Source organism: Oryzias latipes, chromosome 20 (assembly GCF_002234675.1).
Source record: "Oryzias latipes chromosome 20, ASM223467v1".
Lineage (NCBI taxonomy): Eukaryota > Metazoa > Chordata > Actinopteri > Beloniformes > Adrianichthyidae > Oryzias > Oryzias latipes.
Window position 1 is genome coordinate 17545200 of NC_019878.2, and position 18704 is coordinate 17563903.

Genomic DNA, 18704 nt, shown 5'->3' on the forward strand with positions numbered 1-18704 from the left:
ATAGTAATCTTTAAAAGTAATTATTGATAAATCCTAAAAACAAACATAAAAGAAAACAAGTATTTAAATACATAAAACCTCTATAAGAGAAAAAACGTGAAATGGTACATAAATAAGGCTATTTACATACACACCGAAATGCCATGAGAAGTCACAATTTTCTATTTAAACAAACAAGCAAAAAAAAGAATACAATACCTAGAATTATCCTCGTTAATCTAATGTCTCCCTGTATGCATACACATTTTTTGATTGACTGGAGTACAATTTCTAACAGTAGCAACAACAAAAAAAAATATATTTGAAAGTTGTCTGTCTTTTAATATATTTTTATATATAATATATAATTATATAATATATATATATAATATTTTTACTATATTATAATGTATGTTTTGTAATGCATACGCCATCCCCGTTTTTTTCAACATAATTGTTCTATTTAATCTCAATTTTTGTTGTATTTTGCATATTAATTCTAAAAATAAAAATAAAAAGACAGCATTTAGTTTGCTGCTGACGAAGGATGTCAGTTGGTGCATACAGTAGACTAAAAGAAAAAAAAACATGTTTAATCTTTTAATCAATGTTAGAAGCAAATTTACCAGTCAATAATATCACAAGGAACTTAAAAAAAGATTACAAACAAACAAAGAAATAAACAAAAAGCTGTGTTTGTAGGAACTAAGGGTTAAGGAATTTTGTTTCCGGCGAGCAGAGTCATGTAGCACCGCTGGTCCCATCTTGGTCGGAGAGAAAGGGGAAAGCGGAGAGAACCTTCCATTACAGCTGCTTTGTCAGGTACTTCTCTAAAGCAAATGTTACTGACACTACTTCCTAATGTGGTTTCCATTTATCTATAAAGATAGATCATATGTGCAATATCCGGCGAACTTGTTGTAACAGCATATGTGGTGCGTTATGAGGTTTTGCCTCTCAGCTAAACGGCTGTCGACTTCAGTGCTGCTACTACTAGCTGACGTTATATCACTAGCATGCTAGTTAGCAGTTGACGCGTTGCTTGTTTAAATCAACATTGTAGCGTCTTGAAGTAAATATAGAACAAACAGCCTCGTTAAAGTGTTGTCGTACGTGTATTCCCAGTATAATATCTTAATCGTTTTATTGTTTAGTGCTGTTCACGACTTTGTGTTTCCTTCCTTGTCCTGCGTTTACATGGAGTAGATCTCCGTTTAATAGGTTTCATTTTCCGCCTCTGTCGCACGGTGATTGGTTACTTGACCTGCCACTAAAACCAAACAGGGGCGGTGATTGGTTAAGAGTCAGCTGAACAACATGATTTGGACATGGCCTTTTGGGGATACTATTCATGGTTATTATTTATGTATACTCGCTCACAGGCATTTGATCAGTGATTTATGCAAATTATAGCTGGGCCTTTACAGCAGAACATATATGACTATACCTTTTTTCCACAAATGTTAATACTACTGTGCTGTCCATATTGCTTAGTCCTATACACAAATGATTTTGCTATTAGTGTTGAACCTTGAATACTCTTGTAAATTAAGTAGAAATTATAACAAGTATTAGAGAGGCAAGTTTATTTTATGCACAAAAAAGACCTTTTAGAAAAGCATTGACAAGAATCACAGTTAGGATAGTATGGCCACAAAACAGTAAAATTATAAAGTATAATTAAAATTTGTTTAGACAAGAATAAAACAGAAGAATATAGACTGATGGTCACGAACTAATGTTGTCTGATTGGAAGCATGTCTAACTTCATTAGAATAAATGTTCCACATTTTTGTGAACTGAAGTGAAATGTTGCTTCACCGTGTCCATTTCTCTGACACCCTTCCACATGGGCCTTCCAGCACTCTTCTTTGTTATGGACCCTCCCAGTGGGGGAGATGAACGGCAGAGGCAGGCAGAGCGTCTTCGACGGGAGGAAGCATATTATCACTTCATAAATGAATTGAGTGAAGACGAGTACCGCCTCATGAGAGATGGTAACCTGCTGGGCACCCCTGGTGAGGATTGGCATACACATTACATGGACTCTGGGTTGTCAGTTGAGTTGCATGCTGTGATCTTTCAATGTAATTTTTATGACAGTGTGACATAGATTTAATTAAACTCTTTATTTAATTTTTTCCACTTATTTTTAGCAACACATTCTTTTTAACACCTGCTTTTAAAAAGCTTTTTATGCTCAAAAGTCATTGGTAAATTTTCTTTGAATTACAATGTTTAATGGAAATGTTTGCAAATAAACTGAATTTGTTTTATGACTGAGATGCAGATATTTTAGTACGGATACAATTTTACAGTTAAATGGCTTAACTTTGTTGGATTTGCGACTTTTATGTTTTTCATAAATTCTCAAAACCACATGTGCTTTTAAGACAAGATTGAGTTATTATGGCATTTGGTCCAGTCCTAATTGTGAGTATCTAGGTTTTTACAATAAATAATACTGTTCATAAAGTTTCATAACATTTTTGTAGAACTACTACAAAGTTACATTCAGACTGGCATGTGTGGGACTGAAACAATGCTGCATATGACTGTAATAGACATTTCTCTCCTTCCAAGCTAACAAAGCAACACGGCCTCTGTGCTCTTATTCATCTGTTACATTTAGTCATCATCTGTCACACTGTTTGACCTTCAGTAATTTTGAAAAACCTGATGTTAATTTAAGAGAAATTACCATTAGGTTAATATTTGAATATCTTGGTCTTACGCTGCATGTTATCTCATGAGATGCTGAGATATTGAAGTTCCTCCCAGACAGTTTGGTTTTATAATATTTCCAATATTGCCAGAACTGCATTAACTTATGATTTTCTAATTTTGGTTTGCATATGGGAGCTGGTATGGCCTCACTAATGATCTAAATATGCCTGTGTGTATTATTTCAGAACCCGTGTTAAAGAATTTGACTTTGATTTGAGTTCACTCATGAGATAAAAAATTAACTTTTCCTTTGTCATTTTGTTACCATTGCCTGTATTTTTAAAGCAAAAACATTTGTTTTTTATGCTTTAACATTGTGAAATTTGTATCCATAGCTGAGTGGAAACTCATAAATAGCTTTTTAAATGTGTGGGTGGTGTAATTATTGACCTGAAACAAGAAATAGTGATTCAGAATCAAATTGATTGGGGAATTTGCTGGACCATGTGTGTTTTACAGGCGACGTGACCGCAGAGGAGCTCCGTCAGCGTCTGGATGAAGCAAAGGAGTGCGTGTCATCTCAACCCCACCCTGAGCAGCGCTCACAGACCGTGTCTGCTGGAGAGCATCAGAGCAGTAGTGATGAGGGAGAGCAGAGAGGTGCTACAGAGCGAAGAGGGACAGGTAGGAAGGATGGAGAGATGGAGTGCTGCAAGTCTTTGACCATGAACATCTTGTTTTCACTTTTTAAAAGTTTGAAGTTAAGATACAAACTTTAGTAGTTTTTAAAAAAATAAATATTTTCTAATGTGTGCTTAAAAATTTCACAATATGACACTAACAAAATTGTTTTGTACTGTGCTATACTGACTTTAGGTAATGTAAATATTATGAATTGTTTAAATTAGCTGCTTTCCTACCTTTATTTAACCATTTAACCCAACTCTTTTTAGTTTTTTTTATATATAACTTTACTATACATAGACACGTATATGTATTTGTGTACAGGGGGAACAGAGGCTGGAGCAGAAACATCAAATAGTGATTCATTGCTCGAGTGGCTTAACACCTTCAGACGTACCGGTAATGCCACTCGAAGCGGACAGAGTGGCAACCAAACATGGCGTGCTGTCAGCCGGACCAACCCCAACAGCGGGGAATTCCGTTTCAGCCTGGAGATCAACATAAACCATGACCAGCCAGAGCCAGGAGAACATAATGAGCCTGTGGACACTGCAGACCCAGTTGAGAGGCCACTGAACTCTCCCATCTCAGCTGCCCCCTCTACTAATGCTGTTTCCTCCTTAACTAGCCATCGCTCTTCAGTCGCATCAAGGCCAGCCCCATATCCTTCTTCTTGGCCAGCTATCAGTACAAGGATGCAGACTCGGCGTACTCGCAGTAGTAGTGCTTCACTTTTAATGAACCCCTCTGCACTTTCCCCAGAAGCCAGCCCAGTTGGTGTTCAAAGGAGGGGGACCGTTTTGCACCCCTCTGTAACTCCTGACACTTTTCCAAATCTTCCTGTTGAACACACTACACCTTTTCGACATCAGCTCTTGAATGTAGAAGTAGAACAGGGGCATAGTAATGCGTCACCTCCTCTAGACTGTCCAATAGAGCAGCCAACACCATCTGGGTCACAAGCCGCAGTTATGGGACATGAATCAGATGGAGGTAGGACTCGATCAAGAGGTCGGGCGCGCAGGTCTGCGGCAGGAAGTGGGGTCTCACCTCGCGTGTCAAGACGAAGTCGCTCCCCTTTGCAAAGAACACATGTTGTAAGTAATCCTCCACCATCCAGCAGTGGCAATAGCGGCTCTGCTACTCATTCTGTTGAGCCAAGTACTGTCACAACCTCAGTGTTGATGGACACGGGTGAAGCCGTGTCAGGACCCGCTGCTCTGCCGGGGTCAGCAGACGCAGCAGAACGTGAGAATGGTTCGCATGTTTCTGGAGCTGGTGGAGGTTCCGCATTGAGACGGCACCCTACGATCATGCTAGACCTTCAGGTGAGAAGGATTCGACCAGGTGAAAACCGTGATCGGGACAGCATCGCAAGCAGAACTCGCTCCCGTGCACGAGTTGCTGAGAACACCGTTACCTTTGAAAGCGACAGCGGTGGATTCAGACGAACTATCTCTCGCTCTGAGCGGGCCGGGATCCGCACCTACGTTAGCACTATCCGGATTCCACTAAGACGCATCAGCGAGACGGGCCTGGGAGAACCCAATTCCACCGCCCTACGCTCCATCTTGCGTCAGATTATGACTGGATTTGGGGAGCTCAGCTCCTTGATGGAGACGGAAGCTGATTCTGAAAATGTTGCCCCTATTCCCACAGATGCTAGTGGTACTCATAGTACCTCAAGTCATCTGTATACAAATGAAACGGCACCTAACCAGGTTGGAACAGGGGAGACTGTTCAGGAGAGAGTGGGGCCCCTGGGGGTCGACCACGACCAGGGTGGGCAGGCCAGACTTGGAGGAGCAGTTGTGAGCACCACTGATGGGCGGCCCAACAATAGAGACACCAACAACCTAGTAGAAAACGGCACCTTGCCCATCTTGAGGTTGGCCCACTTTTTTTTGCTTAACGATGACGAAGACGATGATCATCCCAGAGGCCTGACCAAAGAACAGATTGACAATCTATCCACACGTACATACAGTCAGGCCAGCCTGGAGGGCGAGATTGGTCGTGCATGCAGTGTCTGCATCAACGAATATGCCCAGGGCAACAAGCTGCGCCGCCTGCCATGCTCCCATGAGTTTCACATCCACTGCATTGACCGCTGGCTGTCTGAAAACAACACCTGCCCCATCTGCAGGCAGCCTATACTTGCAGTGCATCATGACTGACCTGTTTTCTCATGACTGACTTAGCTCTTCTGGCTTGCTGAAATAAGTAAACGCAATGCTTTGCATGTACATAGCCTTTTCATTGTTAAATTTCTTTGAAAATATCTATTGTGTTGAGCAAGACTGAACCAAAAGTGTGGAAAAACTATACATGCAAAGAACTAACAAAACTTTATTTTTTTAGATTCTTTGTTGCAACCCGTGTTTTCATCTTCCTGTGTGTTTCTTTTGTTTACCAACAAAGTCGACGCATCAGTGTATGGAATTAATGTTGTGAGGAGCTTCTGTAGCTGCTGCTGAATAGTCCCACTCTATTTTTCTCATGGCTGGTAAGTGGCGTCTCTTTCACGGCTGGATTATAAAAACCTCTCCACCCAACCGGTGTAAGTTGTAAATAACTCACTGGTGCTATAAAGGTACAACGATACTCATGCCATCTGCCTAGAGGGTGAGCAGGAAATACTTTGTTTTTTTACTTTTACCATTTTAAAGCGTCACAAATTTGACAGCGTACTTTTGCAGTTTAATATAAAGTGTATCATATTGGGAATTTTTAGAGCTACGGAACCAGTTAATTTATCTTCTGCTCTTTAAAGCCTTTTAGTTGGCTCTACTGGTATTTGATGTTCTGGAGGATCCAAAGGCAATTGGGCTGCTTTAAGGATTAATTTTCTTTTTGTTTTTAAACCTGCATTCCACTTTGTAATGAGCAGAACATTTGCAGGTTCACATTTCCTTTAAATGCAACCATTTGACAATTTTTTTTTTTTTTAGATTTGCTTTTCTTTTATGATTTAACAATACAGGAAATAGGGAAATGAAACCCTAAAGAGAACAGGAATACTGTATACAGATTGAGGTATTGAACGTTTAAGGGGAAAAACAAATCCCATCTGTCCAAAAAAAACAGTTGGAGTAGTTATCCCAGTGGCAGCATAGTTTCTGGTTAGACGCGTTTATATACACACGTTGGCCGTGCCCAGGAGCTTCCTCGATCCCAGTGAATTTGGCCTAAAAATGCCTCGTGCTCTAAATGTATTTATTCGTGTTTTCACTATAGTCCATGTGTGATCAAATCACACGGATGGTAGTCAAACCCACATCTGAACAGCCATGTTCAAGTCTCACTGCAATGTCAATTTCAAATCCTTTCAAAACAGGACACTTGGAAAGGACATTACCTGTGGTAGTTTACATTTGAAAATGAATGCGGCAAGCATGTGATAATCAGGGATTCAGACTTGTTGGTAAAAGCTGTGCAATATGTTGTTAGTTACTGTTTACATGCATTTTCTAGTTGTCATATCCACTTAAAGTAAAACTTTGTTTCTGTTTCTTCTCTATTGTTGCCATTTTTTTTTTATGTTTGTGATCAGCAAACATTTGTAAGGAGGGGTAGAAAGGTTTCAGCAGTTATCCAGTTAGTGAGAAAAGCTTTTAACAGGCATCCAGCATCAGTTTTGCATATTTTACACATTCTCTTTTTTTTTTTTAAATAATTTAGCAAGTTTTGATGGAAATGTATCTCCCTAATGTGGAAGAGGTGGTAAATAGAGTAAAAACACCCAGTCACGTATTTCCACCGCAACAGTAACAATAAACCGGTCTACTTGCATCAATGCATTTGTTATTTTGCTTTTTATTATGACAGGATTAAGGCAGTATAGTTTGTAAGAATGTGCGAACGCTTGTATGTGAGGTGAGATGATGTTGTGTGTCTTTCAAGGGGAAACAGGCCAAGTGTTCTCTAAACCTTGTTCTAAGAAAGCTTCTGTTAAGAGAAAGTTTAAAAGTGGTTGTTGGCCGACAGAAGTGAATATTTATTTGTTCCTATTTAAGAAGATGGACTCAGTCTTTTGGAATATGAAGTGTGAAATGTTTTAATGTAATAAGAGTAAAATAAAATGCTATGACCAATACATAAATAGTCAAAGACTTCCATTTTCTCTGATTCGCTTTCAATTTTTAAGAACATTTTATCCAAACAAGCAAAGCCTTTTAATACTTTCTATAAAAAATGCTAATGGAATTAGAAACTTGACCGCAACGAGAAATAAATGAAATAATGGTTAATGCCTGACTAAATGGACAACTGATGTTTTTTAATGGCTATAATGTTTACATTTTATCTTGCAGCTGTAAAAAGGAAATTAACATTTGGAATGAAAATACATTTTGGATTCAAATTTTGGATTTAATTAGTTTATCAGATTAGTAAAGATTCTCTTTGCCGTTCTTTTACGGTCCATTAAATTAAATCGTGATTGACGCTTTTTAAAAACCAAGAGGACCGGCAGTTACGTAGTGGCTTTTCAAAGTAAGTTTCAAAACTTAATTTTCTCTAGCTTTAGGTTTTTCTTCCTCTTTTTTTTAAACCTATCTCATATCTCTTATTCATATTTAAACTTAATTATCAATTGGTTAAAAAAAATCTGGAAACATCTCATCCAAAAGTCAGTTTTATTGTTTTGGAGTAATAAAAAAAGTCATATTCAAAATGTTAGTAGTTTCCAAAGAACAGGATATGCTTAAAAAAGCTAATAAATCTGTGTAACTACAGCAGGAAATTTAACTTGCTGATTAATGCAAATAAACAACATTTATGAAAACCGAGTATCAAGACGGAGTGTTTTGTGAAGCTTAACGTTTTATTTTGAAAGCAAAAACCGGAAATACGCCCTTCTAGTAACGTTTTGCGTTGACGTTGGGCTAATCTAACCTGTTCACGTTTCCGTTGCGGTCAATCGAGAAATGATGACAACCGAACTCCCTCAGCTGGTCCGGCCGCCGCAGCCCGATCGCAGGGCAGCTGTGCGCTGCTCGCTTTGGTAGCCATGAGAATGTCCCCGCTCCGGCCTCCTCCTTCCAGTCACAGAGACTTTCTTTATTCACCAAGATGTACTTCAACCGGCGGGGCAAGAAGATACACAGCGAGGGAGGTAAGCTCCGAGCCCACACCTGGCGTGAATCCTTGCTCCATCCTCTGCGTTCCTTCCGCCGCAGCTCCGACTGCAGTCCGTCGCTGCAAAGAGCGGCCAGCGGGCCTGTCACTTTTGGACATATGGCGGCCTGCATGTGATGGACCAGTGCGGATCTGCGATGTGCTCAGCATAACAACGTTGGCCGTATTTTGACAGGGACTGCGGCATATATTTGAATGGATGTTCTAGCATTTGTCCCTTTTTATATACATTTTTTGACACTTATCCAAGGACATCTTAGCGGGAGCCTGCTTCAAGTATCACAGTCTGGCATATTTAAATAGCCGTAACGGATCATGTGCCTTACATCACTAAATATTTATATTATTCCAGTTGCTACTTGTTTTAACTCTACTTACCTTGGATTTTGACAGCCCCCCCCCCCCCCCCCCCCCCATGTTAAGAAAAATATAAGGTAAAGTAATTGTGCACACCAAGGTGCTAGATAATGGAACCGTGAAATCAATCCTATAACATCCCATTACCTGTCCGACTTAAAAACCACGTGACTTTCTAAAGCACACTCCTGATCCCACTAGAAATAACAAAAACCTATCACACCTAAACTGTGTCCAGGTTAAATACTACACGTTGAAAAGAGTTTCTTTAAAAATAGTTTTACTCTTAAGACACAAGCTGACATTCAAGTTTTTAGGCTTTAGAAAACAAATGCAGATGATTTATTTATTTTCACTTTACAAACCATTATGTAATTGGATTGCTCTGGAAGAGCAGAGCATGTGTTTGTCCCATCCAGTGACTTCTGATTGGCACGTTGTCATCTGGTTTGCTGTGCTTTTTGTGAGTGCTTTTCTGTTTCCAGAAATAGAAAGCAGGGCAAACTCCGAGTGGAGATGAACGCCTGCTGGGGAATAAAGTCTTCAGGGGAACGATTCCTTGAAACTCTGTGGCGTTAACGCCATAAAATTCTTGTGTGTAAAACAATAGCAGCACATTGGAACACATTCTGCTTTTCCCAAAAGAATTGGGTTGGGAAAGGTGTCAGATTTTAATTTGGCAGTCACGCTGAGTTATTTTATGAACTTGGGAGGTTCCTGCTACCTATGTTTGAATGCATAGTGCTCTCTCCTTGCTTTTTATGTTGCTTTTAATGTAATCTCTTGGAGGCTGACCTCTTGATTCTTTGCTCCAATTAGCAAGCCATCACATCCCAGAAGACGACATCATCTGGGGCTGCCAATCTGTCACGTTTATTTAAAAATTAACAGAAGGATCTTCAAGTTATTTCAGTAAAATAAAATAAAAGAAAATTGGGTAGTTTCCTTTCTGTAAAATATAACTGGTACACCAAGAAAGCAGTGTTCTGGTTTTTATATGTATTTTGTCAGTATTTATCACCCTAAATATGTTTTTTTTAACTCATTAAATGAAATTGTGCTGTTATTAAATTAGGAGCTCCTTCGTTGTTGATGTTCTCAGCTCATCTGAGTCATTCTGCTGAGCTAAATGTTTACAACCCATCTGTTTTTGGGGAGATAATGGCTCGTCTTCATGGTACCCCAGCTTTTGCAGGAGATAAGAAGATGCTCGAAAAATGACCACAAATGTGGTGTTTACATGAGCTGCTCACAAGGGGGCAATCTTGGGCAAGCGTTACAGTTGCGTCCATCTCTGTGGGAAGCTCTGCAAGTGCTGCTCCACAATATCTCGATATCTATCAAGAAAGCACAACATGAGAAGAGTTTATTGACTTGATGTCTTGTGTTGTTTTCTCCTGCCGCGGCCCCCCTTTGCCCCCCACAGAGCAGTTAGTGTTGAGCACCATTAGACAGGAGGCTTCTCAGCTGCAGGACCCAGGCCAGGGCGCCGGTTCTACCATGCGTGCCCGCCTCACAGACAGGTTTGACAAAAGTGAGTTTGCTCAAATTGGACTGGATGATGCCCCCGTTTGTGAGCGGAGTCCCAAGGTGCATGTGCCAAAGGCTGTGATGTGCAACAGCTAGGAGCAGGTGTCCCCCCCCCCCACACACACACTAACCCCTGGCCCTTACGAGCTACAGTGAAGAGTCAAGATGTCTGTTTTTCTTGCAGAAAAGAGTGGGATGTTCTGTGGACCCAGAATGAACCGTAGCTCCTCGGGGCCCGGAGTGATAAATGTTGTACAGGACATCACCCTCTCACTGCATGGGCTTGTAGACTGTAGAGACCACCGACACTGGATCGGTCTGGAAGCTGGACAATTGAGACGCCAAAAATAAACACATGCATGTTGTAGACCAGATCAAGTATAAACACGGCTTGCCTGAACTGAGCATGTACATGAACACTGCTGCATGCTAGTACGGCTGTAAGGGGGAAGTAGAGAATTGTGGGAGAGTAGCTGCATGTTGGCTTTAACTGTGTTTTTTAATGTGTGTGTTTGGTAGAGTGTGAACATCTGAACATTTTTGACTAATTGGTGTAACATGAGCTGGCATTTGTGTGCCACACCTGTTGGATCAGGTTTGGATTAGCAGGACGTGAAGTTGCAGCGCAGACACAGACTGGATTATAGCGTCCACTCTGTTTGTACTCTGTTGTAGCCCGTAAGAGGCTTTCTCGTCTTACTTCCTACTGTGGTAAGGCGGCAAATGGATCTACAAGTTAGGCAAGACCTGGGAATGAGCTTGCTGGTCACCTAGGAGACCAGGGGAATCATGGGACACAGTGGTCGCCGAGGCAGACGGCGCTCTGTTGGTAATGTGTTCGTGACTGCACAGCAGATGGGTTTTATTCAAGAGGTGATATATCTAATGGGGTAGCAAAGCTATCACTTTTTCTAGATGACATTTGCTAAATAATTTAATTAAATAATTATAACTAGTCATCTCCTCCATGTTAAAGAGCTGTCTTTTAAAGTTGTTATTTTTTTTAAACAAATTTTTGTTTTTTTGGAAAAAATATGTAAAGTGAATGTGTAAAAAGTGCTTCTGAACATTGCTGCAACAGCTAAAAACAGACAATTATGCAACAACATGACTGGATCAGTGGGTGGTTTTCAATTTTGAGGACACTTTCACTGGAATTTGTAGTAGACAGTGTTTTTTTTTTTTAATTTTAGACAATAATTCCAACAAACGCTGTTGCTTTTTGCTGGAACAGGAATACTAATTTGTTTCAACACACAAAGGTGTAATAAAAGTCTTTATCTTTATCAGTCATTGGTTTATCAAAAGCATCCAGAAATCGACATTTTAGGATTTTTAAAGACTTTATTTGTATAATCGTGCAGAAAATAAGTAGCTCCTGCAAACAACCAAGAACTCTGTCTGTCAAAGACCAGTGACTTCTCCTATAATAAGATCTTCTGACTTTCACTGGTTACCTGTATTAAAGTAACCTGTTTGTACTGGTTATCAGTATAAAAGACGCCTGTCCCCACCCTTAAACAGTCACGCTGCAACCTGTCCACCATGACCAAGGCCAGAGGGGATATTGTTCACCTAAACTAGACTGGGATGAAAGCATCAAAAAGCAAGCAGCTTGGAACAAATATTAGAAAATACACACATACTGCTGTTTTATTTTTTCTATTGTGGAGGAATTAGAAAAAAAGCAAACTATTTGGACAAGTTCTGTCATTTATGTTTTTAAACTAAATCAATCTTTTTTTCTTGTTTCAACCACTGCTGACATCAGACTAAATCTAGAGGGCTTTACCCTTCTTTCTAAATGCAGATAATTGAGCAAGAATATGTTTAAATGTTCTATTGTCAAAGCTGTTTATTATTAGAATAAGTTTAAAGCACATATTATCTTTGGCAGCACACCAGTATCTAGTTGCTGTTGAAAGGCAAAGTTCTTATAAATGCAATACAATTGTAAGCAAATAAAATCTTATTTGACACAAGGTGTATTTTATTTTGAAATGTGCTGCTGTCAAAAGTAAAAGTAGTTAAAGCTGTAATTTGAATGATAAAATATATTACAGAAATACATTTATTATTATTCTAAGGAAAACTAGATTTTATAAATGAATGGCTTAATGGTCACAAAAACATAGATGAAGTGTATTTTTCTGAATGGTAAACTGGGATTTTGTGGCTCTCACTTGGTTTTGGTCAGTTAGACCTCAAATGGCTGATTTAGCATGAAAGATAGCGAACCCTTTGGTTTAAACATGAAAGGTGTTTGACTTCAGAAGTGGAGAAACGTCCGCATTTACTTTTCTTCTTTTTCAATCGCAATGTTTTTCTATTGCTTGACTGGAGCCAAATTGAAGCTACACTTTTAGCTGGACAAACACTGCTCTGGTTCATGCCGGTAGTTAGGGAAACTTTTTGGTTTTGGCGTTGTGTGGAAGCTCAGGCGAAGTACCGACGGAGACTGTCTAGTGTAATATGCTCTGCTATACTGGAAAATGCAGATGAATTATGCAGCCTGTGTCGATCCATTATTCATATGCCAAGGTTGCTTTTTAACAGTGAAAGTTTGGAACCAAGACAGTCTGTTATTAGGAAGAGGAGGGAAGGTGGCATATTGTTAAATTGTCAACTCCTGAAGTGTAAATGTGTGTTATCTATTATTCTTTTTTCTACAAACATTCAATGGTATCAAAACAAATTTGGATAAGATCAGTAACAAAAATACTAGTAAAAATCCTCAACACTTTTAGTTTTTTTTCTAGGTAAGGAAGCTTATTTTGTTTAAAGCTCAGCAACCAAATGGGTGGCTGGCAGACTCGTGCTGTGTTGAGTGTGGATCAGTCTAGTCTTACCTGCTGTACCCAGAGGTTATCCGATGTGCTGTAGATGCCTGGCTCTCCTGGTTCTTGTGTGTGTAATTGACCTATCTCAGCTGTGATAGAGTTGGCTGCTGACTCATCAGTGGTACATCAGTAATGAGATGCTGATGCACCTCTCTTCCATCAGAGATGAGTAACCGAGGCATTGATCTTTTCAGAAATAAATTATACCTGAAGTGTGGTGCTGAGCAAGAAGCTATTGATCTCTTTGTATAGAGGTAGTCTGCAGGGGTTAAAAAATTGAGGGTAGAAGTGGATTTCTATAAAGTATAACTGAAACTAGGACAAATATCCCAGAAAACTTCCAGACCATGCTTCTCACCCTTAAAGACCTACTTCGATCATCATAGTGTAGCAGGAAGCTTGTGGCCCGCCCATTGTATTTTCTACGTAACAAATACGACCTTTTTCCCTACAGCATGTTTTCGTCACTCCTGATTCTCAACAAATTGAAAAGATAAATACTCTGTTTTAAACGTGTTTTCCCAGTTTTCTTTTAATTATATTTAAGCTGTTTTGGCCTAAATAAAATAAAAAAATGTCATCGTTTTATTTTAGGAAATTGTTTCTGCAGAGCAACAGAACAGCAGTCCATAACAAATTTACTTCTAAGTTAAGGGCGACACTGTTGGTGCGAGGCAAGCCCGCCCCCCTTCTCGTCACCCATAAGAGTGCACATGAGAACTGGACTGATCGACACCCCCCTGTCATTCCAAAGAGGAAGTACCTGCTGGCTTCAAGAAGTCAAAATCCCATTTGACTTCTTTTGAGAAATATATACTTACTACTCAGTCTTTCTGTTATAATAACCATTCTTGGACTGATAACTTTTTTTTAACATGTTCATTTCTTTGCATTACATCATTTTCTATATAGCAAGTTATTCAAGATGTAAAGTGACCAATCGGATGCCTCAATAAAGGCATGTGGTGCCCCCTAGCCCCTACCTTAATTATTATTTTTATAGATTCTGCTGAGGCCGCTTTCAGTGAAAGGGGTGTGGACTTTGAACATGCTCACTTCTGATTGGCAACTTTAGTTACCCTATAAGCTTAGACTCTGACCGACTTGGACAAATCCCTGCCATCTGGCTCCAACATGGCGACGTTCGTATCGCTGAAAAATGGCGACTGAATTGGCTTAATTTTGGTATGAGGTGTATTTTCTATGGGTGAGGTCATTCTCTCTTGGTCCAGTTATCATACAGTCCATAACTGAAAGCTCTGTTTACATGCTCTCCCGGTAGCTTAAAGGCTCTCACACCTAACACCTAACAATACTGGCGCAGCAAAAATGGCTAGCAACATTTGCCCACCCACTCTTATTTTCTACGTAACAAATACAAGTTTTTTCCCAATTGCATTTTTTCGTCTGCTCCTGATTCTCAACAAGTTGAATAAAAGAAATACTTAGAGATGGCATTTTAAGCTTAACTTTCTTTAAATATATCCTCAAACATAAAAGAATGCCAGAGGAACATGTTAAAAACACCAAAACATGTTTTTCATCGGAGTAGGTCAAAACATGTTTTTCATCGGAGTAGGTCTTTAACCTGTATTTCTCCGGTCATGTCTGTGTCTTTAAATTGTTTTGCAGGCTTTACTCAAACCGCAGCTTTACAAAGGCCTGTTCATAGATATGGAGATCAGCGATAAGCTCTTATCACCTGGCCTAGACAGACTTTGACCCCTGTTCTCTGTTTTGTGTGCCAGTAGGAAGTAAATCTCTTTTGGGTGACTACAAGTCTAAAAGCACACAAATCTGAACCAAAACACAACTTTTCTTTCAATGGAAAAGTGTTTATCTGTTGTGCTAACAGGTACGATCGTTCAACGTCCATTACCTAATTGTCTCTCTCCTGTTTGCTTCAATGCTTCGTTGTCTGCCAAACCGCTTGAGTGGAATATAATGACCTTAATACAATTTTGGTTATTGATGAGGGAGGAGAATGGTGCGTCTACGGTGTCATAGTGCTGCAGAAATGGAGTTTTGCTTCTTTGGAAATTCAATCGGTAGACACAGTGCCAGAGCTTTCTCCTTTTTCTTTTTAGGCTCCATCAATTATTCATGTGATTAGTCTGTTTTCTCCAGACTCCCACATCAACAGGAATCACAGATTCTAAAAATATTAGCTTTTTGGTTAAATTATTCTCCAATTATCTTGATTCTATATGGATTTTTGTAAACATGAAGAGGTTGTGTCAGGTTCTGCAGACATGTGGGATTATGAGTACCTCTGTACCAGGTGATGACAAGGTTTGAAAAGCAGAACGTTGGACTTGGAGAGGCATAGTAGGGTGGAAGTGACGTCAAGCGACCTCCCGATGGACGGCTCAGGACCCCAGGGTATCATTTGAGCCATCTGCGCCTCAACCACAAGACCTGAGGCGATATGGGGCTTCTGGCCCTTTAAATCGGAGCCCCGGCATTGCTCGTTTTAGCGCTGAAGCGGCTCCGTATGGCTTCCCCTGCGTGTCTGAGCGCTCCACGGCGAACCGCTCGACATCACAGCATAAGGCAAGTGGGTCGCCTGAGGAAAGGCTCCCTGTGAGCTCAGCCACACCGATGACAGCTTCGGAGCGCGGGGCGACACTGTCTTTTGCCGGGAACGGAAGCTTTCCAACAGGGAAAGCCGGAGGAGGATGAGGAGGAACCCGGGCGTATTGCTGCATGCGTCCTCGCCCAGGTCCGCCGTTGTTGTGGAGTTGCAGCGCTCATTTCTTGTGCTCTCTGATACTTCCCCTCAAAAAACAAATGATTTAATAAAAAAACTGCTGTGCTGGTCACATATTTGAGGGAAAAAATAGCCTCTGGGGCTCACGCGGGGGTGAAGTAGCGGGGATCACGACGCCCGGAGATGACAAAGCCGTGCGCGCAGGCGGAGAGCCGCAGGAGTCTGCAGGAGAACCGCTTTCCTGGATCTACGTACTGGATCTGAGCGCAGTCCTCGCTGGGCTGTGAGCAAGTTTCAGGACGGATAAAAACGTGTTTGTTAGCCATTGTGCACCCCTCAGCAAATCCATTATGTACGCGGGGGGTCCCGGGGGCGTCACGTTGCGCGCGCGTCTGCATTGATTGACTGCACGTGAAGGACGAGGGGTGGAGTGGTGTCTCCACGGGAAGCATCACTTAAGTTAACCGACCCCTCAGCTGCAGCAGACGGCCGCCTCTGGTTGTAGTTGGTTGCTTTTGAGCTGTAAACCACGTCTCCCCTCGTGTGTCCTCCTCTTCCTCCTCCCCCCACCCACCTGTCTGCCTCTCTCTGTCCCCCACTCGACCTCACTCAGCCTCGCCTCTCTCCCATCCATCCAACGGTGCAGGACCCTCTTGCTCGTCCGCCGGGTACCGCAAGGCAGACGATGAGATGTCCGGGACCACTTCCCAGGCGGAACCCATAGACGCCACGGCGCGGACGGTGCTGCTGAACCGGCCGCAGACCACCAAGTTCTGCGACAACCACGTCAGGTACGCACGTGCTTCCAACAACCATTACAATCATTTATTTCACCTTTTGAGGCAGAATGACGCCTTTAAGAACTTTACAGTTTTATAAGTGCCTAGAAAATGAATAATAGTTACATTTTTATTGATTTAATTCAATTTAAACTGGATAAAAACATGTTTTCACTTTAAAAATGTGCATTTTTCCTACAAACTTAACTAATCTTAACTTCATAAATGAGAATGTTTACACTTTTCGTTTGAGTTATTTGTCATAATTGGTAAAAGTGTATTGTTTAAAAGTAAAAGCCATCTGCCGTGCATCTTCATAAGAGCTGATGGGTTATAGTTCATGGTCTGTTTGCAAGTGACCTAAACGATGTTCCAATACTGAATGTTTGCTCACAGGTTTTAGTCCAGTTGAAGGACATTTCTTAGCCTTTTCTGTATTTTACTTTTTTTGTTTTTATACTATGAAGTGCACAGTTTGGACCTCTGAGCTTCATTTTTGGACAAAATGTTTTTATTAATAGCTTCAAAGAGAAAAAGCAATCATTAAATTTAACGATTCTCACCCATCAAATGAATAGATTTTTTAAATATTCAGAGCTATCCCACAGAATTACTGTAACTGCCTTGGAGAAGTGCTTGGTTTACCAACAAGCCTTGCTTAATTAATATGTTCTCATTAATGTTTTAAAGTGCAGGTGGAATTAAAGACACTTACACGTGTTTACATAAATTACAGCAAGCTTTTACCTGCGCCGGTTTGTTTAAAAGTGTGACGGGCCCAAAGTAGCACCCAGGCTAAAAACTGTCTCCTCCGATCCGTCAGGAATTGGTCAGAAATTGTGCTTGTGACTCCGAGACGCATGGCTGCAGGAGTTCACTCGGAGTCGATGGTGCCGCTGAGTGAATCTAAGTGACAAAATCACATTAAACTGTGTGCAGCGTTAATGGATCAAGTTCAAATCCAAGCAGACACGTCTTGACAGTTTTATCATTCCACTTGTATCATTCCACTTGTATGGGCAAAGCAGACACTTTGTGAAGAACACTCATCATTTCTTTGAGCCAAAGAAGTTTAATCTAAATCATGCTGCACAAAGTGATCTTTGGGAGCAAGAGGAAATATTATAACTGTCATAAATGACCGGAAACACTCATCTGGCAAGGCAAGGCAAGGCAAGTTTATTTGTATAGCACAATTCGTACACAATGTAATTCAAGGTGCTTCACAAAACAGAAAAATGCATTAAAATCACAATACATCATAGAAATAATCAACGTAAAATTTACTTTAAAAGAAAAGAAAAAAAAAATTTGAAAATTGATTTAAAAATAAAGGAAGGAAAGGAAAGAAAAGTGCAGATAGGACCTTTCAGTCATATACACGGCTAAACAGAAATGTTTTAAGTCTAGATTTAAACTTGAACACAGAAGAGGCCTGTCTTACGACTTCAGGGAAGCTGTTCCAGATTTTAGCTGCAGAATATTGAAACGCTGATTCCCCTTGTTTAGTTCTGACTCTGGGAATCAACAGGAGGCCGGCCCCTGAGGTCCTGAGAGTACGAGATGTTTCATATGGCACTAACATGTCAGAGATGTGTACAGATCTGTACAAACGCATTTCCCCGCAGATGATACAAAGCAGGTTTTCTGCATAGTCTTTTAATTATCGACACCTATCATCTTTATTGATGCTTTCTAATCTATAACTCAAACAAAAGGTGTATATATATATATATATATATATATATATATATATATATATATATATATATAAATGGTTTAAGATCCAAATTGTCTTAAAAAAAAAACAAGACAAAATTTGGGCTTCATTATTTCATTAAAAGTTATGTTTTGATGTCTGATGACATTCCAAAAGGTGTATTTAACACCCTTTTTACAGCATTCCTGCTTAATTGTGACCTTCTGTTGTTTCTGTTACTCTGCAATGATGCTGTGAGCCTTTTTCCCTCACATTTTGGCCTGTTATGTCACATCAGGGCCCATGTGCACCAACAGTCC

At 40.3% G+C, this 18704-nt stretch overlaps 2 protein-coding genes across 9 annotated transcripts in view; both read left to right on the forward strand.

The window, feature by feature from the left end:
• Positions 1-568: 568 nt before the first annotated feature.
• On the forward strand, positions 569-7426 carry rnf6 (ring finger protein 6). The gene is made up of 4 exons (XM_011488928.3): positions 569-801; positions 1842-1997; positions 3166-3330; positions 3655-7426. Exons 2-4 carry the CDS (start codon positions 1856-1858, stop codon positions 5505-5507), a joined length of 2160 nt encoding a protein of 719 aa, XP_011487230.1. The 5' UTR covers positions 569-801; positions 1842-1855; the 3' UTR covers positions 5508-7426.
• Positions 7427-8190: 764 nt separating this feature from the next.
• Positions 8191-18704, forward strand: part of atp8a2 (ATPase phospholipid transporting 8A2) — a 47542-nt gene continuing 37028 nt past the window's right edge. For 2 of the 8 annotated variants that reach the window (XR_002872355.1, XM_020712405.2), the window contains exons 1-3: positions 8191-8446; positions 10253-10360; positions 16520-16697. Coding sequence is in view for 7 of the 8 variants with exons in the window: in XM_020712405.2 (XP_020568064.1) it covers positions 8404-8446; positions 10253-10360; positions 16520-16697 (329 nt within the window). In the remaining variant the exon portion in view is untranslated. The other 6 variants (XM_023950229.1, XM_023950230.1, XM_023950231.1 and 3 more) reach the window with 6 other exon arrangements.

Bases quoted from the DNA above. Each gene is read 5' to 3' on its own strand.
- rnf6 (XM_011488928.3), top strand. From the start codon at position 1,856: ATGGACCCTCCCAGTGGGGGAGATGAACGGCAGAGGCAGGCAGAGCGT. The intron at 1,998-3,165 runs GTGAGGATTGGC...TGTGTTTTACAG, and splicing joins TAACCTGCTGGGCACCCCTG to GCGACGTGACCGCAGAGGAG. The intron at 3,331-3,654 runs GTAGGAAGGATG...ATTTGTGTACAG, and splicing joins TACAGAGCGAAGAGGGACAG to GGGGAACAGAGGCTGGAGCA.